This window comes from Syngnathus floridae, chromosome 11 (assembly GCF_059516105.1).
Source record: "Syngnathus floridae isolate MCC-2025c chromosome 11, RoL_Sflo_1.0, whole genome shotgun sequence".
Lineage (NCBI taxonomy): Eukaryota > Metazoa > Chordata > Actinopteri > Syngnathiformes > Syngnathidae > Syngnathus > Syngnathus floridae.
Window position 1 is genome coordinate 10201108 of NC_142423.1, and position 27743 is coordinate 10228850.

Below are 27743 nucleotides of genomic sequence, written 5' to 3' on the forward strand. Positions count from 1 at the left end.
AGCAATAAACTACTTCCCGGGAAGAGAAACACACGCGCATATGCCTTCATTCAAAGGATTCTCGGCAGGGCTCCGGGAAAACAACACCAAATGTCTGTTTGCAGACTGTTAAATATCTGTTTGCATAAGCCTCACCATTGTTTGCCAGATACGCGATAAAACTTCTAATTCCGCATCATGAATGCTAGCAGATACGTATTGTGAATATCAAAAAGCTTTAACTATATGTTTCAATATAGCAAAGTATCCACTTATGCTTGTCTCACTGTGGTGTGTGTGCATTGTCGCCCAGTTCCTGGCATCCTTCAGGGCTGACGGTGAGAAGGTGCAGTCAGAGCTGAGCCGGCTGCAGTCAGAGAACGAGCGCTCCAAGACGGAGGTGAAAGAGGTTCTGCAGGCCCTGGAAGAACTGGCGGTCAACTATGACCAGAAGAGCCTGGAGGTGGAGGAGAAGAGCGGGCAGAATAAACTGCTGGCAGAGGAGCTTGCCAAGAAAATGGTGGGTGGATACTTCCCACTCACTCTATAGTGGGAGGAAATAAATCGAATGTTACACCTACGCAAGCTTCGGGAGCCATTGTGAGAGTCTTCTGAGCATAAGGGTCAATAACTGTGTGGAGTTGATTTTTAGCTAACTATGTCTTTGCGACTAAATGGAGGTGCAGTACTCAGTTGTAACCTGCAGAGGCGCTGTTGGTTCACCCTCTACTGTTTTTTCTGCAAATATTCTAACACTTAAAATAGTGTATATTGAGATTATACTCATTCTCACACACACAAATAATGTTAGGAAATACAGTAATTAATCAATAGAATTTTCCCGCGCTCCAAAATGTTTATTAAAAATAAATCCGCGTCCAAAATACAACACTGTTTTGCAGTGATTCAGTAACACCACATCACGCAGAGCTGTTTCTAAAAACGTCTGGTCCTAAATTGGCTGTCATTCTGTTGTGCAGCGAGACATCGAAAACGCTCTCCCGCTGAAACTCATTCATCTTGTTGGAAAAGTTTTCTTGAAAAAGTGCAGCTCGAATTGTTCTTAATTTGACTTTTCTTTCGCTTATCTCTTCTCAGCTCACCAAACGCAATTATGAACAATATCCAGCCGTCAGTAGAAGAGCCTTTTCTGCCTTTATTTGCACGTAATGAGCAGTGATAGTCTCTCTCATCCCATTAGTGCTTAAATAGCACATCAATAAAGGGAAAAAGCTCACAATGTGACTTCTCCATTTGAAGCTGCTGACTGACTGATGGAAAAGAGTCACAGGCGGTCAGTCCTGACTATTATTCACATCATCCCTTTGAATACCTATTTGAGCTGCTTTTTATACATTTTGCAAAGGATGTCCTCGCCTCAGAATTGGGCGATAGAATCGGCCTGCCGCATGGCTTTTCTAACCTACCTTTATATCTATTGAAAGTGACACCCATACTGCATATCAGTGACAGCCACACGGCTCCAGTCTTAATGGACCCAATCTTACCAGCCTTTTTATTTTCTCACCCATTAGGCTTACAGTTATTTTTTTAAAGGTGTTCTCCATATGCTGTGTGTGATGTTTTTTCATTTTACACCATCAAACTAGAGCTGGGACTCATATTAAATGTGTTTATTGCAATTAGAGGCTTAGTTAGGGAGATTTAAATTGAGTCTATATTTGACACATTTTGTTGCAGTCAATATTAATGAGATTGGTATCTGCACCTGTCGTTTTCACCTCAGTTGACACCATCTTGTTCTCACGGGGGCATCTTCTGATGCGGGCTGGCTCGCCATCACTCAGTGTCACTGCCGCTCTGGTGCACTTCCAATCTGCACTGACGCCACTATCGCTCACCTCATTCGTCATCCTCGTAATCTTGCGTAACCTTTTTCATATAATAATCTCAATTTCAGTTAATTATCAATCCACTGAGTCATGTAGGAAAAAAAATCCTTATGGAGATGAAGTGGATGATGCTGTTTTAAGAGCTTGGTTAACATTACTGTAGATGGATGATGATGATGCTTTGGGATGTCGTACAAATTACAAAGTGGCAGAATAATCTCTTTAAATTCATTACTCCTGTCGTAAGTGATGCTCATCTCCAGATCAAATGACACGCCATCAATAAAAGGAAGTCGAATGGCTCCGGTGAAGCGATGAACATCCTTTTCCCAGCAAGCGCTTGTTGTTTGTTGGGTCAAATCATTTGTTTATTTCCATGTAATATAGTCCCGAGAGTATTGGCACTGCAGCCTTGATATTTCATCAAATACATGCAATTGGAGCAAGGCCAATGCACTGCATGCAGTCAGTTGCATATTTATAAATTCCTCTGTGTAGAATCACTAACATAAGTGCCGTACTGATGAGCTCAGAGAGATGATGTTGCGAATACCACTTGAGTTCCAGGCAGGACACGGCCTGCTGCAATATGGCAATGTAGCCTCCTTTATAGAGATTTGTTCATTCACTGCCAGAATAAGATGCTTGTCTCGCAAGGTAGCAATGTTAGTTCTTTGAGAAATTTAAGGCCCCGGGCCTGTGCCGACCACACTGCTTACATCACTCGCTATCTTGCACGCTCGCCGTATCGATTTTCTATTTAGCGGTCGTAAACTTTAGCAGTTTGCATTTCTAGGAAGTGATAGCTCTTCATTTTAATCTCATTTTATGTTTCTTCCCTGGCAGGAAAGAAAAGGGCATTTTGTCGCTGTGAGCTCCTACATCCCTATTTATCGGCACCAAAACTAGTTGAAACCATTTGTAGAGTCACACATTGTCACATGAGCTAGGCACAGTTTTGTTTGTCTTTCACGGCCACTGTGCTTTGTACCTCTCTATCCCCCACAGACTCGCCTAGTGGCATTGGAGGCGGAGCTTTCTCACATCCAGGAGGTGAGCCGCCACCAGCGGAAGCGCATCGCCGACGCCCTCAACGGGCTAATGAGGGACTTGAGCGAGTTCGGCGCCATCGTGGGTGCTCGAGACATCAGGCTGGTGAGATTGGACGCACATGTGCATTGGAGGATGAAAGGAAAACACATAACACATGCATTTAAAATTCTCCAAAAATGGTTCATATTTATAGGTGCACTTTTCAAATATTCATCAACCTCATGCAGCTGTATCAAAGTTGCATACATTGAATTATTTACCATACTGGTCTTCCTTTTTCTATCATGTTACTCTGTGTACAGCAAACGTTTAAAGTCACAATATGTGCGAAGATGGAATTCATTCAATCTTATCGCTGTCTTGTGAAAATTGATTTTTATCTTTCCTCTACGGAGTATTTCAGACTGTCCATTAACTTCCTGACTTCAATCACCAGTCCACAGAGATCACCGGCATCATCGAGGAGGAGTTCACGCTTGCCCGCCTCTACATCAGCAAGATCAAGTCAGAGGTGAAGTCCATGGTGAAGCGCTGCCGCCACTTGGGAAGCCTTCAGGCCGAGTGCCAGCGCAAGATGGAGGAGACGGGCAGGGAAATGTCCTCCTGCCATCTCCTTGTCGCACAGGTGGGATGCGAGTAACGATCGCCACATAGCAGCACACTGCAACATATCCCTACGTCTACTCTCAGATGCACTATTTTATAATGAGAAAGTCGCCGTTTATTAATTTAACTTACAATTACAGTAGTGTGAGATCATAGGTGTCAAACTCCAGGCCCGGGGGCCATATACGGCCCACCACATCATTTTATGTGGCCCGCGAAGACAAATTGTGCATCGACTTTGTGTCATTACTAAAATAACAAATTGTCTTCACTTTTAAAAAAATAGAAATATTGCTTGCAATTTAATCTGCGATGCGGCCCGTGACAAAAATGAGTTTGACACTAATATTTAACCAGGTTAAATATGCGTAAATCACCCTCAAGGTGCTGGGTTATAGTTGGGGGTGGGGCATGCAAATGTTTGGCTTGCTCTGGGCGTTGGCAGCCCATGAACAAACATGCACGTGCATCAATTTCCATATTTAATAGTCAGTTCATCTCTCAGCACAACGGGAGAACATAACGGCCTTTGTGTGTCCAGCATAAGTTAATGCTTCATCACACTGAGTGTAAGCAAGCAGTCTTCGCCTGACTCCGGGCCAAAATAATTCTCCAAAGTGGCTAATGTGCGGGAAACGCTCCCGATAATTAGCTGCGGAGGCGTAACAAATACTCAAGTTGTGACAGGAGCAAAATATCTTCAAGTGGAAAAGGTTTGTCCGAAATAGGAGTCCATATGCAAGTCACGGTCGACGTTAATAATGGCCTACGCTCTAAAAGGCGCACTTCCATTTATCGCCAGGTACATTATCCCCTTAAGAATGTTGCCGCCTTCAAATAGATGTTTTGTAATCTCTGCAGTTGAGTAAATAGGCTGGTCATTATGCTGCTGCACTGTGCACACCTCGTCGAGCTTGTTATTGGATTCTGAAAAGAGTACACTTTACTGGACAAATATATTCGTCACTCCGGTTCAAAATGGTAAACCATTGAGTGCTCACAGAAATGGAAAGAATCCATATTAAAGCACTTTACGGTGCTGGATGGTGTCCTTCTGATGGACGGACGGACGGGCGCTGTATAGTGCATTGATGTATAATTTATAGCTGCTATCGGTGACGAGTCGACGAGAAAAAGAATTATTTGTGGCAGCCCTAGGTGAGAATTGTTACTGCATAACCTACACGGAGTGGGTTAGTGCTCAACATGGTATGCATAAAAGGTGCATGACACCTGAATTGAAAATCTCCCGTCCTTTCCACCGTACAGAACATATTTGTAATTGTTACACTGACAGACTTTGAGGGTTTAATCATTGTCTGGGGTGGGGGGCATCTCAAACTGTCCTGTTTCTTCCCAGCACGAGGCCAAGATCCGCTTGCTGACCGAGTACGCCCAGGACGTGGAACGGAAGAGGAGGCAGCTGGAAGAAAACTACGACTCCCTAGCGGAGGAGATGACCCGAGTCCAAACTCAAGGTACAGCAGTGTTTTGACAAAGATGGTTGACTTTGGGTGATGATGGGTCTACCCTGCACCGGCCACCAATAAATCGCAGGATGCAACACTAACTAAATCCAAACTGGACCTTATTATAATTATTAAAGCCACATTTGTATTCAGTCCAGCAGTAATTAGTGCTCAATAAATAGGTGCGCCTCATACAGGATGCCAGTGAGGATGAAAAGTCGCTTTTAAAGTAGAACACTGCAACTCATTAGCCCCTGAAAAGCAAATCTAATTAAACGCGAGGGCATTTCAACATTTACTTTTACACGTACTGTGTTTACACATCTTGCTTTACTTGCTGGCTCAGGATGACAGGTAAGAAATGAAAGAGCAGCAATCAAACACGTATTTGGCGAAGGAGGGTTCTATTGATATCTGTCGAGCAAAAAAAGCAGATTTAAGATGTGATTAATCAGCACTGAGAGCAAATCCAGTCCAGGCAGACGTCAGCAGAGAATAGACAGCACAATGTGCGACTTCTTTACTAGTCAATTAGATGACATGCATAAAGTCAACTTTATTTAAGTGTACATAGATAGCCCTTATTCACAAAAAAAAAAGGCCCAAAGGGCTTCACATGCCCACAGTTGATGAACTTAATGATACCGTTGGGATAAAATGGAGGAGGCAATAAAAGTCAAGGAAATGAATAGAATGATGACGGGGGAGAAAAGCTGGACAGGTTGATGTGCCTTCAAGCAATTGTTCCTGAGGGCCTCCTTTCACAGAAACTCAACTGGTGGATTAGTTTGAGGAGCAGTCGAATCAAATCAATATGTTGGCTACTCCGCTACTAACAAATCAGTTTTCTTAATTGGCAGTTTTGCTCGAATTAGTTTATACGACAGAAATCTATGAAGTTTTATTGTGCATTGGAACGATTCAGAAGATGGATGGATGGATGGATGGATGGATGGATGGATGGATGGATGGATGGATGGATGGATGGATGGATGGATGGATGGATGGATGGATGGATGGATGGATGGATGGATGGATGGATGGATGGATGGATGGATGGATGGATGGATGGATGGATGGATGGATGGATGGATGGATGGATGGATGGATGGATGGATGGATGGATGGATGGATGGATGGATGGATGGATGGATGGATTACTGCTGAGTATTAGTGAGTGTATATGTGTGAATGCGTGTGTGTGTGTGGGTATGTGTGAGACATAAAAATCCCAGAATCCCTCCCAGAACCATAAAGATAACACTGCATGGTGGGAAGGGGTGCCACTCAACAACCAGAAAATCCAATCATGTCCATGTGTCTTACAGAAACCGTGTCACACTTGACCAGCGAGGAGAATGGCTCCGCCCAGGGATGCCATGACATCCAGGTAACCATGACAACAACAAAAGAAATTAACCTTAAGCAGCGGCCGTTTTTCACATCGCTATCAGCAAGCGACCGGCTGCCGGTGTTTATATTTGTGTGTGTGTGTGTGTGTGTGTGTGTGTGTGTGTGTGTGTGTGTGTGTGTGTGTGTGTGTGTGTTTTGCTCTACTCCAACTGCATGGGCTTTGTTTGTATTCCATCTGTGTTCTACGTATCGCTTCTGTGCACATCCAAATCGATTCGTTGTTTGTCCACTATTGTGCAAACAACACCACCTGTGTCATAAGTGCATACTGATTTATTTCCATCTTATCCAATTTTAAAAACGTTAGACTTCACACATGAAGAAAAAACGAGCACCTGTGTGTAAGATGGATATCTTAGTAGTAAGAACGGCACTATGAGAGGCTGCATGGTGCCTCAGGGTAAGAAAGAGCAGTAGCAGACCTAAAACCCGCTAAAATCTTTTCACACTGCCTGTCAAAGCAGATTTTTCCACCATCTTATTGCTCTTTTTTGTGTGAGACGTAATCACAGTGTGGAAAAGGCTCGTATGCTTCCAAAATGGTCGTCAAAATAATGGCAGTCAATTATTTTGGTACACTTTTTAAATTTATATTTGTATATTAATTATTATATTATTTATATATATTATATATATATTATATTATTTATATATATTATATTAATATTCTTAATATATTAATAATACTCTTTATGTACTTGTATATGTACTCTGAAAAACCAAACCCAAGTGCTAAGTGGTCTTAATTGTTTTTCCTCTTTCAGAAGGTTCTGGAGCAGCAGCTGGAAACGCATCGCACGGCACGCAACGAGCAGCTCGGCCACCTCCGTGACAAAATCAATGAGCAGCAGAGGATCATCAACGACTTAACCCAGTCAGTGCCTCCTTCATGAAATTCATCACCTTCTCGTGATATGAAGAGAAGTAGTAAAAGTGCTCATCTGCTAATAGAATATCATCAGAATATAAGATATAAAATGTTAGTTTGTGTGTGCATCCATTCAGCTGGAACCAGAAGCAGGAACTGGAGCTGGAGCAACTGCACGACAACTATGAGCGTCTCCGTGGTCGAGAGCATCAAAAGAGCAGACAGCTGGAGGAGCTGACGTGAGTCGCCTCTTTTCTTTTTTTTTTTTTTGGGCCGACGTTCAAACTCTTGCCCTTGTGGGAAAGCCTGCGGGCCATCTGCCTCTTTTGTTTCATGTCCTCCATTTTAGTCCCATTCATGCTTCTATATTTCTGTCATTTTTTCAACAGTTGTCAGGAGCAACCTAATGACCTGAAAAAGCCTTTGGCAGGAAAAAAAATAATTCCAGGTCTTTTCCTATAAGGAATGTGTCCAAATGAGGTCCAATTAGAAGTGTGTGTGTGTGTGTGCAATGCTTGTCTACAATTTCAAATGTGGACGTATCTTGGAGTCAAAGTTTGATGAGTATGTCGAGAATCTGGAGCCTGTTAATGGCTGCTCACGGTTTTAATTATTGTAGTGACTGTGGTCGTATACAACGACGCCCTCATGTAGCTAAATAATAAGCTGTAACGACACCACTTTACAATAAGTGCCTTGGTAAGTGATCAATAAAGACGTTTACAATGTTGTAAAATATTAATAACAGTTATAAATTGCTTTCTATGGTTTTCAGTCGCAGGTGGTGGCTCACTTTCAAGAAATTTTAAGCCACCGTTTCTCCGTCCGTCCTCACACATTGGGTTTATTTTAATATTGCATCTGTGTAAAGTCAGGGAAATTTTTGCCATCTGTTTCTCAGCCGTCAAATAGGCTGACCATTGCAGCACATTGCATCACAGATTTGTTCATTCCCTAAAAAAAAAAAAAAAAAAAGCTTCAAACAAGTGCAACTTGGAAGTTAATTGTGAATTCTTCATCTTCCTGGCACCCTTTAGTTTTCTCCACGAGAGACACGAGCAGTACAAGCAGGACCTCAAAGGCCTGGAAGAGGCAGTGGTAAGTCTTGGATCACCTCTGCGGTCACCAACAGACCATATGCTAATAATTTTCCATTTGTAGGCCCGTGAGCTGCACACCCTCCACAACCTACGCAGGTTTTTTGTCCAAGACCTCACCACTCGCGTTAGAAAGGTAAGCCATAATAATGAGAAGCTTTGGTAAGTGAAGGAGCTCACCACCACAACACACAAAGCTCCATGTGGACTTGCCTTAAAGGTTTATGTCCATCCTTCTTTTGGCCCAGCTTGTACTGAATATAATGCTTGTTGTTTTTACCGGCAGAGTGCAGAGATGGAGCGTGACGGCAGTGGCGGCTACATCACCCAGAAGCAAAAGATTTCCTTTTTGGAGAAAAACCTTGACCAGCTAACAAAGGTCCACAAGCAGGTAATTCCAGCCGGGATATACCAACACAAGAGAGTTACAAAGTCATTAGCTGTCCTCTGTTCAAAATGAGAACATAGCGTACGTATTGTTTGTATTGCACGCAAGCCCGAAACGACACCTTTGGAAGGCAAGAAAAAAAATCCAAGGCAAATAAATTAAAAGTTAGCGTGCTGTGTAAGCGTGCGTTGTCGCCATGCTCCTTTGGGTGAGAGCATCTCTCAGGATCATCAATCAGCCGTGCGCAGCGAATTTACCCAAGCGTCTCCTTGGGAAAATAAATATATAAATTCATTAGAAAAAGAAAAAAAAAAAAAGCGCAGCAGCAAGGTGCCTTCAGGGAAACCAAGCAGCACAGCAGAAAAGTGTTGCTTGGATTTTTGTGAAAGCAAATGAATTCATACTCAAGCAGATTCACACAAATATTGCGGTAGACACATTTTCCTTTGTGTGCAAAAAGTTCCAAACTCTGACTTTAACCTTCAATAAACTTTCACGAAGCACAATGTCACTGTCAGGGTACTTATGTTAACAGTTTAACATAACAACAGGGAAAGACACGAAACCTTAACTTTGATGCAATCACTCTCAAACAATAAAAATAATCTTACCATGTACGAGTTACTATGTCTCGGTAAAATTTCAAATTATACAACTTCCATTGTGGCCGGCATAAACAAATGTAGTGGACTTGAGGCCGGAGTTGTTCTTAATGACCGCTGCAGTGATCTAATCGTGCTGTGACTTGCCTCCTGCTGATGCCGGAGGAATTGAGCACCAACTCAGTGGTCGTAAATCAACAAACTCCAGGACTAAGCACGGTGCTCTCTGCACTGCAGTTACACCAAAGCTGCAAACCGCTTTCGCATAGGGCACACATGGTGGCTCCATACTGTATGAAATGGGGGTTACCCAAGGTTAGAGACGAGAACTGTACAATCCCTATCTCCTCTTTTAACGACATTGCAGTAAATCACACCAAGAGCAATTACTTCACCGATATTCCTTATCAAATGTACCCCTTAAAAAGTCTTTTAAATCACCTTACTTGCTTGTCGACAAATGTCATTGTCCTAAAACCAGTTGTAAAAATATTATATGCCTTGACCAAGGCGTTTAATTGACTCCATATTCCAAATCATGTTTCCCTCTTGAAATGGATGGTAAGTGCCATTAATTCGTCACAGGGCCTTCCGGAAAGGGAATGGAAAATAGTTAGAAAAATAAATATAGTAAGGTTAAGAGGGGCAGTAGAACCTGAGGTGAGTAGAGTAGCCAATGTTACTTAAGAATATTGTTACTTTGACAATAGGACTTAAATAAAAGCAAAAACAATAGTCCTTGAAATGATTACTTTAGTAAGAATAAACAAATATTCTGTGGAAAGAAAACTACTCTATAGTACTATATGACTGCATGAAAAATAATGAAGAACAAAAATTAAATTTATTTTTGCCTTTAGTGTCAGGGGGGGAATGTTTCTGTAACCCATGTTGATTTTACGAGATGGCTTTGTTGTTTGTGTCACAGCTAGTACATGACAACGCCGACCTCCGTTGTGAGCTCCCAAAGCTGGAGAAGCGTCTTCGCTCCACCGCTGAGCGAGTCAAGGCGTTGGAGGGCGCCCTGAAGGAGGCCAAAGAGGGAGCCATGAAGGACCGACAGCACTACCAGCAGGAGGTGGAGCGCATCAAGGACGTCATGATGAGAGCCAGGCATCCCTTCCGCCGACCTCACGCCGCACATATCGGTACCTTGCATTCGCTAAATTCAAAGCTAAGTCTAAGTGCTCAAGTGCTGGTTGGGGATATATTGCTGTGGAGGTTCCACTACATTCCAAAAATCACAAAACTTGCACAATGTAATCACGTAATTATTTCTAAAATATTCATTGGAAAGGAAAGAGGAGAATCAAAATATTTGGTTGCTGAAAATGTGTAGGCCTGTCTCAAATGAACTTAAGTGTACTTGGGATATAGTGAGAGTTATTGCAAAGCAGTGGTGCATAAATACACATACATTATTAAAAATGGATACAGAGTTTCATCTAATTGCTATGTAGATTATAATAGAACATAAGAGATGACATATGTGATTATTAACGTTTTGTGTGATGCCTGGTGTCTGCGTGTTTCATCACCCTCGCAGCTGATAATTGCTCTTGAATTGCACCGTGAGAAACCTCTCAGTGTGTGTATGTGTGTGTGGGGGTGTGTGTGGTGTGTGTGTATCCGTGTGTGTGCGAGAGCTTGTATAACTTGTGAATTTCAATAAGATTTGAAAAGGGAAAAGGGCCCAAAACTCAAAATTGCTTTTTTTGATACAGTTCAAGGATGGACTGTTGTTTATTTAAAGATGTTATCCATCACGCATTTTATTTCCTATAAAGCAGCAGCGGTCTGACAATCTGGCCACCCATGAACAAGTGCATGAGCAAAATCAAGAATTGTGTTATTTTAAACATGGAGGCACAGAGGTTTGGGTAGCTTTGACTCTGTATTTACTAGAGGTCAGGCATATCTTTTATGGATGATATAAAATTATATTTATATTGTAATGAATGATTTATTTATTTATTTTTATTTTTATTTTTACTTTTAGTTTTAGTTTTTAGTTTTTTGTTCTATCTATCTATCTATCTATCTATCTATCTATCTATCTATCTATCTATCTATCTATCTATCTATCTATCTATCTATCTATCTATCTATCTATCTATCTATCTATCTATCTATCTATCTATCTATCTATCTATCTATCTATCTATCTATCTATCTATCTATCTATCTATCTATCTATCTATCTATCTATCTATCTATCTATCTATCTATCAAGTGAACGACACGCCGGGCATATGTTTAAGCAGATGTCCCTGTACATTATCATCATATATTGATGGTGATTTTGCTTTTTACAAATGTCGATCTAAACATGTTTTATCTTTAACAGCCAAGCCAGTGCGTCCCGGCCACCACTCGCCCACGCACGCCATCTTCACCCGCGGCCTCAGCGAGCACCCGGTTTCAATGGGTTCCAATGCTCCCCGCAGCAACCCGGCAGCTTCACAAGCTGCTGCCTTGGCACCAGAAAGTGATCGCTCCACCTCAGAAACCAATCAGAATCAACCCGCCGGAGGCTTGGACCATCAAAATAATGCCCCGGACATGTGAGTAAGGGACAGGTGTGACGGCCTCACACTTGACACACATTAACTTCATAAACAGATCGTGTGCAGCTTAGTACACCGACGTAAATCTCAGTGTAATGGAAAAACAAAATCAACAGAAGCATCTAGTGCAGAGCTAAAGCAACATCCAACAACCTTTAAACAGCCTCTCGCAAGCTCTCCAAATGGAGCCAGAGCAATGTCTTGAGGATTTTTTATTGCACAATAACTCACACCCTTTTAACTGGTCCTGGTTAAACTCTTCTGCATTCATTTATTTCTCAATAAGCAAATAAACGATTGTCGTTGCACAAAGATTTTGTTACAGTGGTTACCGGGAAAATTGTCTACTGCGCTTCGCCGTTTCAGCCTTATTGCATCAAGAACTGACTTCACCTCATAATGACAATTGGAAAAAGTTTATTTATTTATTAGTTTATTTATTTATTTAAACCAAAAATAAAACAAGAAATCGCATGCATTGGCACTATGTGTATATATGTACATACATTCATATATTTATATTTAATATATATATATATATATATATATATATATATATATATATATATATATATATATATATATATATATATATATATATATATATATATATATATATATATATATATATATACATACATATATATGATGTGATTTATTTAATTGTGTTTTTTTTAAAGGATAATCTGCTCCTTTCTTTTTGAATGCCATTAAATGTGTTCCCGTTTACACAAAAGCAAAGCAGGTATTTTTTTCCCCCTGACTGTGCAAAATGTGTAGTTTTTTTTTTTTGCCTACTGTTACATTCCCGAGGCTTTATGTTCTGCTGATGCACAAATCAAATCTGAAGACTTTGTGAATGCTTATGTGCTTCTCTTCCCGCTGTTTGTAGGCCTCCGCCTCGCCAAGCCGACACCGCCAAGATGCTCGATTCAGAAAACGGTGAGCTTCCAATCTCACGGAGCCGGTTAAGTCATATCTGTCACGGGAGTCTCGCTCAGAAAGTTCTTCTCAGCAACACTGCCTCCTTTTTTTGTTTTGGTCGCGGTGACCAATGTGGTAGAGTCCATACTTTGTCTCAATAGATGCATGTCACCAAGAGACATTTCATGGATGACGTCCATGATACGAGGTTGGCAAAGGCTTCTGGAGGCGACAGATAAGAGTGGTTCTGTCAGTCCATGTCTGGCTCTGAGCAAATAATGGTGGTTGCTCAGTAACAGTCAAAAGCAAAGATGGTACACTGGAACTGGATTTAGCTTTTTTTGTGTATAGTAGCGAGGCTAATAGAAATAGCAATAGTAAACAGAATCGAACATCCCAAAGATGAAAACAACATTTTGAATCTAGGGATTATATTGAGATGCCACACTATTTTAATAAATGAATACCTCTGACATTATCCATTAAAAATGGACTATAAATAACATTGTCAATATGGCATTTTGGACACAGCTTCTAAAGTAGCTGTGCTGCAGTGTCCTGGTTCTTTCCACTCCCTTCGATGCATATATTTGGACTCGTGTGCGGTGAATTTCAATAAGAGCAGTAAATACTGTGAACACGGTGTACCTCCAAAGTCTCCATTGGTACATGTCATGAAACGAAGCTCGCCGATGGCTTTTAGAGCTTCATTATCTGCCATACATTTTGCCCACAAATGCCTGGATGGTCGAGTTATCTGGACATCCATGAGATTCATTACATTAATGTAACGTGCCAGGAAATTTTATGACGGCTCTGGATATGAATAACAATGAGTCAGTCTATTGTCGTTCCCACATTAGGTACAGCGTAATAATATTACACTCAACTTTTTTTTAGCTAGACGATAGCATTTAAATACCCACAATCACCCATAAGAATGTTTTAGACATCTGAGCTGAGCATTATTAAAAGTTATTCGACTGGGATTTTCTACCTAATAGAGTGCACCTTAATTTTCCAAGACCACGAGAAGCCAAAATGGCGATGATTCCCTTTCCAAGTAGTCCACGGACAAAAGATGAGACAAAATGCAGTGGGTACTTCTCCTGCAAGCACCCGGTTAATTAGATTTACTCAATTGTTCTCCGCGGACTGCAGCCATAATGCGTTAGCAGTGCTTTTCTGTTAGTGTTTAGTTAATAATAAATAACATTATGTAGAGCAGATTCTGTAGTCAGTTGGAGTTCAAGAAGAAAATGTCATTGTAATCATTTCTGCTAATGTTGAAAATAACCATTGACCTTTGAAGGTTTGGATGATTATCTAAAAAAGCACTCTGATGGACAATAAATGAGGCTTGTTATTTCGCGGGAGTGTCAGGGAACATTATGAACAAATAAAAACAAACCTCACATTAGGTACTAATTGTCCCTTCCATATAAAATTAAAGTCACTTTGCATTCAGCCAGTTTGCAAAAGTGATGACTGCACTTATATTCTAGATGTTGTTGATCCACACTTCTTCTATAGTCACCCAGCTGGTCACTTCCATTTTTGAACCAATCATTGTAGCACCGAGAGCAAAACAAAGCTGACGTTTTCAGTAGCTGGAGGACAAACCATACTCAGTGGTAAAAACACGGCACATCACACTGGTCACATACCGCTGTGGGATGTCATTGCACTCTATGAGTCAACAGTCAATGTGGTTGATGTGGATGCTGCGTAATCCACTTAAGTATATTGAAGGAAGTTGATTTTAAATGCATGTGACACTGTTGCTCACTGTGCACGAGCCTGCAGCCGCCCCTCACACACCTCTATGTGTCCACAGGGAACACCACAGACATCAACGACAACAGGTAACAGAGAACTAGTTAATCAACTAGCTCGTAGATAAATCACCTGATCACATTCCCATTTACCCAGCATGCACCTCTTGTGTTGTACAATCACTGATCTGCTTCCCTCACTGGGTCACACTCAGCTTCATCACATGATGATCATGATGATGATTGTGTTTGTTCTCCGTGGGCCAGCATGCGTATGAACGACAACAGCGTTTCTACCGCCGACATCTGTGACAATCGGGACCTGAGCAAATTGGACAATTTGCACTCCGGAGGCCACCTAATAGAAAAGCTAGCAGGTAAGGAATCTTTAGCTCTCCTGAGTAATGTCTTTACCGTTTATTTGGCTGCGACCAGTCGTCGTTGACAACTTTGCCCTCCAGAAGCCATTTACACATCTATTCTCTTGAGTGCTTGAATGGCACAGCGTGTTTGTGTTGTAGCCTACGTTGTTCTTCATTCTGCACCGCACCAATCATTTGCAGTATGTGTTTAAAACAAATTTATTTTCACAATGAGTTGATTGACTGTTAATGTTAATTCACACATTTGATGAATTTGCTGCAAAACTTTGCTTCTGATGTTTTTTTTTTTGCTGCATTTGACACTGTGTGGAAGCTGCACGTGGCCCCCCCAGAGGGCTCCGTGCACATCCCAAATACACCTCACCATTTTCCCGCCAACCGCAAATGACGGTTGACACGTTTCTCCTGGGGAAGTGAGCTCACTTGGTAGCGTCTCTTCGTTTCTGCCATCTGCCTTTTGCTTTGCTCACTCATTGGTGCTCTTTTTCTTTTTCCCCTTCTCTCTCTCTCTTTCTTGATCTAAATCTGTATGCAGATCCGTCGTCTTTGTAGCTTCGTCCTCACCTGCTGAAACATGCCTCCATCTTCCTCTTCATATTTTGTAATATCAAAGGAATGCAATGAAATATGCAGTGCTGGAGGTAACCGCTAATTGGCACTGTTTGTCTTACCAATTATTGTGTTTTTTTTACTTTTTTTTATTTTAATCATGATTATATTTCTTCAAATAGCACCCCTTACTACAGTGATTAATGTTCCCATAGATTTGGATGGGTGGTCGCCCCACAATGTTGTGCGTGTTTATCTTCACGCAACATTTTAGTGCTATTTAATCAGCCTCACTAATTACTGTTTTGTGATATGGAGAATGTGTCTTTAATGGCAAGGCAGAAGACACATGGTTGTTCCACAATGTGGTGTTCTGGGGAGCGACACAACATAGTTTGGCCCAGTCTTCCTCGCTGGTTGCCATTTTTGCATAATAATCATTTATATCTTATTTTGAACTTTTAATTTCACTTTACACGGCCACTATATGAGGAAATATAGTACTGCAACTACTGATGTATTGACTTTTTCCCCCCACTATACACTGTCTGATTTTCTACCAACTCTATCAGGTGGTATGTTAATGTGTACTACTCTATGTCCCCACCAAATCCCTGCAGGTAAATCTGCTAAAAAATAAAAATATTGAGTGAAAAAAACTACATATTTTTACATATATACAAAGATAAAAAATATATGAGAGTATAGTAATTTGAAATTTCTTTGCTGGACCTTGTCATCGTGGTTACTCAGAGGATTGAATTATGCATCTGTTGGGTCTATTTTTAGCCTTGAATGAATGCATGTTTTAGAGCGTACTCCCAGCAGTGTGCATATGTGTGTGCCAGTGTGGTTGCATTTGTGTTTATAGTACCTTGTCAAAAGTTTCAAAGAATATATACGTACATATATTAAATAGGATCAGGCTTATTCCCAAATCCGAATTCTGAAATGCTGCCAGGTTCACAATGCTCACCTCAATCAAAAGTGTCAATCCTAATGTTCTCTAATGACCTTTTCCACAAACTGATGGCATTATTAAAATGAAAATGTAGGGCTTTTTTTCTGCCTGGATTCCATTATATTTATAGTTGTATTTACAAGTGAGTCTATGGGCGCATTGGCGAGGATTGATAAATGACTTCTTTGCCCATCACGTCACTTGTTAGACTGAATCAAGAGTTTGTAACATCAAAGAATGAATGGGGAGAATTGGCAGGAATGCAAAGTAAAAATTTATTTAAAAAAACACTTAAATCCAATCAAATCAGCACTGTGTATATACCACTTTTTTCATCAGAGCTCTATCTGCTGGATGGGATGGTGTACTGCCCCAATTTATTACCAAACGACTTAAGATAGCTTTAACCTCCTGAGTAAAAGAGACTTCAGATGTGCAGATGATCATTTGAGACCGTACTCGTGTGTGCTGATTCAGAGTTGTTTTTTCTTTCATTTTTTAGTGCAGAAAAGGATATGTGTTTTAGATGAATGCTTGTTTCAATCCAGGTTGACCTCCACTTTATACAAATAGAGGGAAGTCCATTGTTACGATCAGCACTTTTTGATTCATTATAGCAAAATTAAAAAAGGATACAAATAGAGTCAGCCCACTCACGTTCTCAATGGATTCATTACAATGGTATAATAATAAGTGAGGCTTAACGTATGCATGAAGCACTTTATTATTATTATTATTATTATTTAAATTATGTTTGTTGTGCCTTTACACTATGTACCTAACTTTCTATCCACTTTTATGGATTTGTTGTTCAATTGATTCTCTACTTTCAAAGTTTTATTCATCATTTTGTTGTTTTTTTCAGTTTAGTCATTTTACTTGTGCATATGTATAAAAGTAGTTTACAATGGTTCCTCTGGAATTTCATTTTATTTCATTAATTTCCACTTTGTTTATATTTCATTTTATTTATTTTACTCGATACTGTGATTGCATGCTGTTTTGTTATGGCAGCATGGTGACATACAGTAGCATTTAGCATAGCCGCCTTATAATTCCGAGGTTGGGAGTTTCAATCTAGGCTTGGCCTTACGGTTTTCCTCCCCCAAAACATTCTAGCTATATTTATTGAAGACTATAAATTGTCCTTACTTCTAAATGTGAACTGTTTGTCTATGTGCGCCCTGAGATTGTCTGGCAACCAGTTCCGGGTGTCTCCTGCTGGTCAGCTGGGATAGACTCCAGCACATCCATAACTCTAGTGAGGATAAGCAACACAGAAGATGGATAGGAATTTATTCAGCAAATTTGACTTTTTTTTTTTTTTTTTGGTTTGGTTTAGTTTGCAATGCCCCAGTGTGAACTAAAGTAAACTTTGCTTAATCAATTGCAATGTGTTGACACAACCTATAGTAACCATGAGTTGAATGGGATCAACTTCTCATCGATAACAACAAAATATAGCAAAACAGCTGCATCTTGACATGATCTGTGATTGTAAAGCGTGCAATGTGCAAAATGGCATTGATTTGTTTTCAGTCTTCTTGCTGTTTATCTCTAGAAAAATACTGGCCACATGTTCTACCGTAGCATTAAATACGCAGAATTAGAAGAATCAAATGAATGTTGAGGAAGTACAAAAAAAAAAAAATGGTGACAAATTGTATGTTTGTACCCTGCTGTATTGTTGCAATTCTTTCTGCCGTGTGATGTTGTGCATGCGGAGCTTTTCCCTTTGTAGCAGAACCTCACAAACACACTTGTCCTCCGATTCAATCTCCTTTCAATAAAAACAAAGGACTGAGAGTGTATACAATGTGAGTGTGTTCTTTTTGCCAGCCACGAGCGACATGGTTGCAAGCAAGCAATCAATAAGTAGAGCAAGCAAATAAATTCTGCCTGCTGGTGTCTGTAATTAGCTGCTGATATACATACTTGCCCCCAGTAGTGTTAATTAGATAAAGGTAAAACGTCAACACTTATCCTTCTGGAAAACTTCCAAGCATTTTGCAGTCACACACAAACAATCCTGAACTGTGACTCCTTCAGGCAATCTGCGCTGACCTCATACTACCAATACTTATTGGGGACTGTGGTTGGTGCATCTGGATGAGAAGCCAGGGCCAGGAGCCAAAAGGGCAAAGTGCAAAGTAGTGGCTAAGAAATTCACTTTTAATACACTGCAGTCTGACACACTTCAGCAAAGCTCTCTGCAGGAGGCGCCGGGTGAAAAGGCTGTCTCCCACTCCGAGGGAACTCCCAAGATCAGAGTACTGTGAGTAGCTAGAAAAGATGACATATTGATGTTGACAATAAAAGTGGCATCAGTAATGTAATCGTCTGTTGCTACTATCATCACTTTAAAAACATTTGCTGAACTAGAAGCTTGACATCAATTTTGTATATAGCACAATAAAATGTCACTAGCCTTACTCCAAACATTTTTGGAGGCTATTTCCACCCAGTATGAGAAGACAGCTGGTTTTGTATACTGACAATTCTAATCTGATGTTTGCACTGCATGATTTAATCTTCCTGCACAAGAAATTGCTTGCCCCAGTATCTTGGCTGTAATATCGCTGCCCCAAATTCAGATTTGTGTCCAAAATACAAAACTGCATGCACATTTTTTTTGTAATTTAAAAATAAAAAGTTAACCAACAATTTTTAGAGATAAATGAATGAAGAATAGCAAATAAATACATTTTCAATTTACCAGTTCATTTTATTTATTTATATATGTATATATATATATATATATTTTTTATTTTTTTATTTTTTTTACCATATTTCCCATTTAAACTGCAAGAAAATAAATATTCGAGTAGCAAAACTCAATGTGAACTGTAATTTTCAGATGAGTTTGGAAACATCCGCTTTAATGCATGTTTACTACTATTGACCTGAAACTGGAGTAACTGCTGATAACAGCTTTTATCTATGCAAAAAGCACTGAGGTTTACTTCAGTTCAACAACCTTTGACTTTTTTTTGTTTTTTGTTAGGACACTGTCTATGTTGAGTCACAGTCCCAACAATGACACATCATCTGTAATTATTTTACTGTCACTACTCTTACGCAAACAGAATCCACTGGCAGACGTCGGTCGTCATGGCAACCCCACAGCCAACTAACGCTAATGGCGTGAGACATAGGCGCATCTTAGCCCATACACTGGATGAGATGTCCAATCCTGGTATGATACTATATGATGAGTTATTATAAGAGAAAAGTGATAACAATTCTCACTTTTAGTTGACACCATTAGAGTGGTTATATATCAATACAATAGTTGCAATAAATTATTGAAGTTTTAAAATACATATTGTTCAGAAATTGTTTTTTCCATTATAGAGAATAGATGGATGAAGTTTTATTAGCATTTAGCATGTAAACTCATTGACATTGGAATTCTTTCGGTGTTTTAATCAAGCTCAAGAGTTAATGTTTTTATTTCATAGTAAGTAGTGTTCCATAAATGTTTAATGGGAGCTGTGGGAATTTATAGAAACGGATGAAATCATCTGAATAAAATTACACTTTTATTTTTTCCTGGCTGAATATATGCAAAAATGCTCTCCCACAGCTTGTAATGGCGAGTGTACAAAGATGGAGGATGTGGCACAGTGGCACAAACATGCGCAGGTAAGCTCAAAACAAATGACCCTGAAATATTCAAAATAATTTTTAGATAAACATTTAAATGTGTACCTTGCAGCGAGTGAAGGTGAAGATCCTGCAGCAGGTCCAGGATCAGCTGAGTGACATTCTCGACCAGGCCTTGACCGAGCCTGTCCACTCCTCAGTCAATGGAAAGACAAGGTCATCCTTTTTACATATTTACCACAAACAATGGAGATTAAAATGTATTTAAGATTCTTTTTTCTGCAATGCATGAGTAGGAACAGGAAACACTGAGATCTACTTCTTATATTTGAAACATGCGAGCGTGTCTTATATTTTAGAGCTCACCGAATGGACGATGGCAAAGTGTTTATGGACCGAGCGTCACTGCTGGAGTAAGCATGATTTTAATATTGAAACTAGTCTTCTGGTGGACATGTTTGGATGTGAAAATCAATAAAAGTAAGTTTTCTCTTGTTGCCAGCGAGCTGTTTGAGATCAGCCACATCAGGACCATCTACCACATGTTTGTAGCTGTGCTGCTCATCTTCTGTGTGAGCACTCTGACTGTGGACTACATCGACCGGGGCAGGTCAGTGAGAAGAAGAGTTTTTCCCCTCCTTTTTTAAAAAAAGAATACATTTATTAGAGTACAGTCCGCAATTGGGATTCTGCGAATAAAAGGTTTTGCCCACCTATAGGCTTGTTCGATACACTCACCCTGATATTATTGAGTGTCAAGTGGGAAAACTGCTGGGGAAAAAATGGGAGATGATCAGCAAGGATTAAAAACACATCCTCTGGCATGCTGCTGAGAGTCAATACGTTACAGTCCTTAGTGGACTTTAACTTGGCTACTCTTCTTTTTGAATTTATAATCTAGTTTAGTTTCCCATGTAGTTTCTCAGTTTAGTTGGTTTTGTCTTATCTTGCTGAACTGGTAAGCACCAACTTGATTCCAGACTAGGTGTTTTAACTTAGCAGTTGGTTTAGTTTGTCTTTGTTTTTCTTGGTTTGGATTAGCTCTACCTAATTAAAAATAATTGTTCCCTGTAATAATATCAACTTTTTATTCCCATTTGCCAGATTGGTTTTGGAGTTTGACCTGCTCTTCTACGCCTTTGGCAAGCTGGGAACAGTCACCTGGGTGTGGGCGCTCATGTTTTTCTACTCCTTGCTGGTTCCCTACAACGCGCTCCGCTTTTGGGGTTCTTTGTATCACCGCTGCGCTTTCAAGCTGGGGTTGTCTCTGGGCACAGCTCTGGTCCTGGCGGTTCTCCAGACCTCTGTTCTGGGACTGCTGCCCATCTACGTGGTAGTGCGGTACCAGCTGCCACCGGCCTCCCGTTTCATCGTTGTACTCGAGCAGGTCAGCGGGTTTACTCCGATTGATTAAACGGCTTGATAAGTGTTGTAGGTCACTTTATGACATTGTTTTATAACCAAACTGGATCGTTGGCAAGTCAGCCTGACACAAGATAAGTCAAAAAGATCAGATAATGTTGGCAATATGTATCTAATCGACTTATTTGTTTTGGTTGCACTTGTGATGACACGTTCGGACATTTTGGTTGCACTTTACTTAAACTGATATACAGATGTACATTAAGGATCATCAAGGTCAGCGATAAAATGGACTCCATAAAATGTGGACATTCTGTAATAGGAAGATGACATATATATATGTATATATACTGCATTTGCATGTTCATTGTCCAAGAGAAAACTTTAAAAAATCAACAGGGAGTCAAATAACAATTTCTCACACTATGTGTGTAAGTACATATATTCTTTTTTCTCCAGATTCGATTCCTGATGAAAAGCTACTCGTTCATGAGGGAATCAGTCCCCGTCATTCTGAAGAAGGCTCCAAAAGAAGGTAGTGTTGAAAACAATAGCACAATACGCTGTCAAGGTTTCTTGGGAACGATAACCTTGCTTACAACAGAATTTGTCGAATATACTATGATATACGATATGCATTAAAATAATTAAAATAATTTCACCAATGCAAACATTTATTTCACACAATATTTGTCGTTATCTTATTCCATCAATACTATAAAAAGCCAACAGGTGACAGTATTGCTCTCCATATACCCTCACTATCATGTGTAAATGATTTCAAACTGGCGAGAACCTGCATGCCTATCTTATTTTATTTTATTTTATTGTGCGTTTCAGGGGAGAAAATCTGCTTCCCGACATGTTCCAGTTATCTCTACTTCCTTTTCTGTCCTACTCTCATCTACAGGGAATCATATCCCAGGTAAAATGGCATCCATCTCTTTTTACATGCTTTTTTGCATTTTTGGATTATGGCAGGACAATCGAGTACCAGAGAAAACCCACACAAACAAGGAGAGAACATACAAGCTCTACACACACACACATTTGAACCCGTCTCATGACCTCAAGGCAGCCATTTTAACCACTAGTAAACACTGCAACCTGTATTATCAAAACGTCAATGTTGTCCTGCATATTTGGGATTCGGTACTTACCTATTTGTTGGTTTTATGCTCTTTCTGGAATCCCCCAAGATTTCAACCAAGCATGGCTAATATAAAAGTAGTGATTTGGCACCAACTTGGTTGAATTGAATTATGAATTATTCATAAGATGGAGTGCTTGGAATGGGGTTGATCATAGATGAAGCGGGCATGTATGTGTTATCTCTTGTGTACGATACTATTTTGTATTTTCTTGCAGGAACACGCATATTCGATGGAAGTACGTCGGCGTCACTGTGACCATGGTGAGTTGTGTTCAGTATGCTGTTAAACTTAGAAGTCACAATGGCTCTGTACTTGATTTTGGCGTGCTATCTGCAGATCTTGGGCTGCCTCTTTTATGGCTACTTCATCCTGGTGCGCCTGTGTGTGCCCCTTTTCAAATCGGAGAGCCAACCACCGTTTAGCAAGCGAGCCATGGTTCTCGCCGTGTTCCACTCCATACTGCCAGGTTTCTATTCGCACTGTGAACACTCACAAATGTCCACCAGAAGGCAAACAATCACAACTTCTCCATAATCTCTTATCAACGTGAGTCAGTGAATGTTTAACTGTGCCTTTATGCAAGTCGATCAAGTCAACAAAACTCTGAAAAGCGTATTATGGTTTCATGAGAATGAAGAGCATTACTTCTCAGGAAAGAGTCAGTAGAGGTCAACAGTCAAAAAGCGCTTTTGGGGTTGAAACTTTTGGGTTAGTCTTTGGGTTATTCAAAAGAAAGCAATTCTTTATTGGGTTTTTTTTGTATTTTTTTTTTATATTCCATTTTACAAGAGTATATTTTGGGGAAATTGAAACATATTGTTACTCTATGAGATCAGCATAACATTTGAATACAAAAGATTAACAATGTTGCTAACCGTTTTGCAGGTATCATGCTCCTGCTGTTGTGCTTCTTCGCTTTCCTGCATTGCTGGCTCAACCTCTTCGGGGAGCTGCTCCGATTTGCTGACAGAATGTTCTACAAGGTCAGCAATACCATCATTAGAAAAAAAAAAAAAGTCAAATAATTACTTGAAAAATTATCTAGTAAACAGCAGTGACCTTCTAATATCCAGTTTCATCAAATTCCACTGATCCAATGGGAATACTAACTGGTTTGAGGGATCAACTAATCCAATACGCCCCCCCCCTCACCTTTTTTGTGATCAATACATCCCTTAGCTATATTTCAAATCACCAGCACATAAACGATAATGAAATAACCCTTTCAATGTTGATTTCGATGCTGGGTGAGAGGGACAAATCCACTCATTAAACTTTCTGTCAAAGAAATGTCAACCATTTGTTGGTGTTCTATTGATTTTGACCCTTTCACCATGCGTGCTTGAATGTGAGAATGAGAGCTATATTATTGATTGTCTTTGCTATCCAATCGTTGAGTCATGCATGAAAAAAGAAACACGCTACTTGTTAAATATTAGTTTGTGTTTTATAAGCGTTATTGATTCTGATCCCCTCGGGGATAGACTTGTATATGGAAGCAAAACTCGATTGGTTTTAATTTGAATTCAAATTGGTTACACTGCAGCTATGAATATTTTCTTGTGCCGCAGGACTGGTGGAACTCGACGTCTTTTACAAACTACTACCGCACGTGGAACGTGGTGGTGCACGACTGGCTCTATTATTACGGCTACAGGGACTTCCTCTGGGTAAGGCACACTTATACACTACATGAGATCATCTTAAAAGATTAACAATGCATTTTTGGGAGACATAAAAATGCATTTTGTCATGGTTACAGTCATATTACTCATAGAGTTACAAACACTGAAGTTTTGATTTTTTTTTCTACTTTCTGCAAAGCCAGCTCCTGTAATTCATACATCACTCATTTAGGGATCTTTTTTTCGACATTAAAAATAGTCAATAAAGTTTTGGGGTAATAAGTTAAATTCATAAGATTTAAGTTTGTGAAGGAAAATCTTTTAATTTCATGAAATTCAAGTTATGGTAATCGTAAATGGTAACGGGAATCCAAGTTATTCAAATTCGATGAAGTTAAATGCTGATGTCGTTTGAGGGCCGAGTAAGTCAGTTTCTTGTTTCCTATTTCTGTCCTGGTTCCTGACAGCTGTCAAAAAGGAAGTTCCGCACAGCTGCCATGTTGTCCGTCTTCATCGTGTCGGCCGTGGTGCACGAGTACGCCTTAGCCATGGGCTTTGGATTCTTCTATCCCATCATGTTTTTCCTCTTTGCATTCTTTGGAGGTAACCCACAAACTCAATTAATCAAGGGGCAACCTTGTGTATGCACACCAGTGGCACATTATATCTTCATGTAGAAAATATGTCTTGTCCTTTCAGTTGTCTTTAACTTCACCATGAACGATAAGCGTCAGAGTCCCGTGTTCAATATCATCATGTGGACGTGTCTCTTCCTGGGTCAAGGCATCCAGGTGTGCCTCTACTGTCAGGAGTGGTATGCGCAAGTACGCTGTCCTCGCACCGGGGTATGAAATACTCACACAAACACATGCATGCACTGCACGGTGCACCCTGCGAGTGGCGCAATTTCGTAAAATTAAAGCAGCATTTATTGTATTTAGGGAAGACAAAAAAGAAAGTTGTTGGGCTATTTTTTTATGAGAATTTTTTTTTTAAGAAACAAAATATAATCTCACGATACTATGCAATACAATCTCTATTTATTTTTCCCCTTCCTTGTTCCCATCTGTGGCAACAACACCAAAAAACAATAAGCACCACCTGTGGAGGTAATAATTATTTTACTGCTCAGTGATGTGAACTCCACTGTTTAGGAACCATTATTGATCATTGTTAGTCCAATAATCAATATAGCTATATCTTTAAAGCCAGATGATGTGACTATGGAGCACACAATGTCATGTCCGGTATTTAACCTTGGAAAGCCTTCAGCATTTGATGAAGGATTTACTGGCCAGATGGCGTGCTTAAACTCCTTTAAAGTACGGCCAACCCCCAATTCATGCTTGAGGCGTCCAGCGGCGTGCCACCACTACAATAAAATTCAAATATAAGATGCTAATATGAATCTAAAATGGGATTATTTGGGGATGATGTTACTAGAAAGGCTCTGTTTTTTTTTTGTGTGTACAGACTAGCTTTTGGGAGCTGGTGACGCCTCGCTCCTGGTCGTGTGGCTACCAAAGATGAACTGCGGAGGAGGGTCAAGAAGGAGTGAAACATAATTACGATTACTCAAATCACTCAAAAGAAGGGCTGGGGAGTCTTGTTTCCATCTGGCCATATTGTAAAGTCTGTTGAAGAAACATGGTGCGGACACATTGTATATATTTGATGTGGATTCAGTGTTTTTCAAAAAAATTCTTTTTCTAAGAGGAAATAGGGCAAGATTATACAAGAATAGATGTTTTTTTTTTTTAAAGTCTGAATCTTACCAGAATACAGTATTCGTTTTATTTATTATTCAGTCACAATTTTACAAGATTAATATCATTCTTTTCTCAGTAGGAAATTTAAATTGACTAAAGTCAAGTTAAAAATTTATACAAGATTACATTTTTGTTTTCAGCAGACATAAATTGTAATCTTGCATGATATGTGAGTTGGATGAAAAAACTATTTCATAGTCATAGTTTTTATCTTGAGGACAAAAATTGCAATTTAAAAGATGTATCATTCTTTCTGAGAAATAGAAAAAAAATCCCATTGTAACAAATGATCCATCATTCATCTGCCTGAATCTTCCAAAGGCCATGATACATTTATGAAAAATGATGATGACGACGGAACAAATGTCTAACGTTAGAAAAATATGCATTGATTCTAGATGGTGCTGCATGATGACTCTTTGCTTCTCTGTCAAGTTTTCTCAAGCCAAATGTACTGTATATACTTGAAGCGCCCATATGTAGTAATACACTAAAATTACAAAAAGTGTGCAGAAAAGTACTGTTTAATATCAAAGCACATTGTGAGAATAAAGCATGACTTGTCATTGTGTTTCCTATTCTGTTTGGATTAACATCATATGATGACCATTTTTACATGCACGCACGCACACACACTCCCACAAAATTAAAATCCCACTGTGGGTGAGGTTTTGCCGTATCAACCTTTTTATCGTCTGTCACAAAGCTTCTGTGTGTGTGAGTGCATGCATGTGTGTGTGAGCATTGGTGCAGTTTGCATTAGTGATGTAATGCTATGTACACTAATACGCTCTTAATTCTCCATGCACTGTAACACACACAGCTTCTCTTATTACATTCTATATACAGTATAGTTTTACACACTGTAGTATGTTAGCATAACAGAATTTAAGGTTTAACTTTTTAGCTATTTCACAAAAGGTAATGAGAATATATATATATATATATATATATATATATATATATATATATATATGTATATATACACGTGTACCTCGGCTCTATCCTAAGAATTACCACAACAAATTTTACTTCAGACCATGATGCACTAGCAAAAAAGGAAGACCAACAATACTATTGATTTTTTTATTACTTTATTTAGAAGTATTTTTTTTCACTGATTCTTCAAGATGATGTATTTGGTCAGAATGTTTGCCGTTTGATGTGATTTCACCTCATTAGATAAACATATTTCATAAATCTGACCTGCAGGCGCTGAAGTGATGGAAACTATTATTCATAATAACAGTGTCGTATTTAATGAGAATCACTGATAGTAGTTTTTGGGTGAAATATTTTTTGGATGCTGTTAATAAATGCATTTGTTTTCAAAAAGCTTTTTTTGAATATGCTTTATGTTAGGCTACGCATTCATTTGATCAATCAGACCGAATTTACCAATTGTTTATTCCTGACCAAGCAAGCTAATACAGGCGCCTGGGTCCCGGGTCCCTCACACTGAAACTCGTGTGTTCTTGTACCCATCAAGGACAACACATTCTTCCAGGTTGCCCAGTTAAAAAGAGATACACTATGAATATTCAAACATGCAGAACATTGTGTGATGATTGGTTGATGGCTGTCTCCTCCCCACTGGATGTTGTTGCTACGTGCAGTTGTTCTTGTGGTCGAGTTCTTCTTGCGAAGCGCGGCCACAAGGTTAGGGGTCGTTCTCGTTTTCACACCTATCTCGAGATGATCTCGCCAGCTGCGCGTCTGTCTCGCTCTCGCCTGACCAAT

The 27743-nt window shown here is 39.7% G+C and overlaps 2 protein-coding genes across 4 annotated transcripts in view; both read left to right on the forward strand.

Moving 5' to 3' along the window:
• Nucleotides 1–18303, forward strand: part of kif5ab (kinesin family member 5A, b) — a 42091-nt gene extending 23788 nt beyond the window's left edge. For 2 of the 3 annotated variants that reach the window (XM_088389692.1, XM_088389694.1), the window contains exons 14-29: nt 293–499; nt 2841–2987; nt 3322–3510; nt 4852–4969; nt 6289–6350; nt 7138–7247; nt 7379–7480; nt 8279–8339; nt 8403–8474; nt 8625–8729; nt 10257–10476; nt 11676–11892; nt 12788–12837; nt 14657–14684; nt 14862–14971; nt 15513–18303. In XM_088389692.1, the coding sequence (XP_088245818.1) occupies nt 293–499; nt 2841–2987; nt 3322–3510; nt 4852–4969; nt 6289–6350; nt 7138–7247; nt 7379–7480; nt 8279–8339; nt 8403–8474; nt 8625–8729; nt 10257–10476; nt 11676–11892; nt 12788–12837; nt 14657–14684; nt 14862–14971; nt 15513–15529 (1815 nt within the window). In that variant the 3' untranslated portion in view covers nt 15530–18303. The remainder of the gene's footprint in view (nt 1–292; nt 500–2840; nt 2988–3321; nt 3511–4851; nt 4970–6288; nt 6351–7137; nt 7248–7378; nt 7481–8278; nt 8340–8402; nt 8475–8624; nt 8730–10256; nt 10477–11675; nt 11893–12787; nt 12838–14656; nt 14685–14861; nt 14972–15512) is intronic. The other variant, XM_088389693.1, reaches the window with a different exon arrangement.
• Nucleotides 18304–18606: 303 nt separating this feature from the next.
• On the forward strand, nt 18607–26569 carry soat2 (sterol O-acyltransferase 2). The gene is made up of 16 exons (XM_088389695.1): nt 18607–18762; nt 19574–19683; nt 20074–20132; nt 20206–20309; nt 20453–20506; nt 20596–20703; nt 21198–21480; nt 21915–21990; nt 22296–22380; nt 22824–22869; nt 22946–23075; nt 23495–23592; nt 24181–24279; nt 24702–24837; nt 24934–25079; nt 25708–26569. Exons 2-16 carry the CDS (start codon nt 19599–19601, stop codon nt 25762–25764), a joined length of 1566 nt encoding a protein of 521 aa, XP_088245821.1. The 5' UTR covers nt 18607–18762; nt 19574–19598; the 3' UTR covers nt 25765–26569.
• The last annotated feature ends 1174 nt before the right edge of the window (nt 26570–27743 follow it).

Excerpts from the sequence above, each read along its gene's own strand:
- soat2 (XM_088389695.1), top strand. The coding sequence starts at position 19,599 with ATGGCAACCCCACAGCCAACTAACGCTAATGGCGTGAGACATAGGCGC. Across the intron at positions 22,870-22,945 it reads TCGGCGTCACTGTGACCATG|ATCTTGGGCTGCCTCTTTTA; the intron begins GTGAGTTGTGTT and ends TGCTATCTGCAG. Across the intron at positions 24,280-24,701 it reads GCTACAGGGACTTCCTCTGG|CTGTCAAAAAGGAAGTTCCG; the intron begins GTAAGGCACACT and ends GGTTCCTGACAG.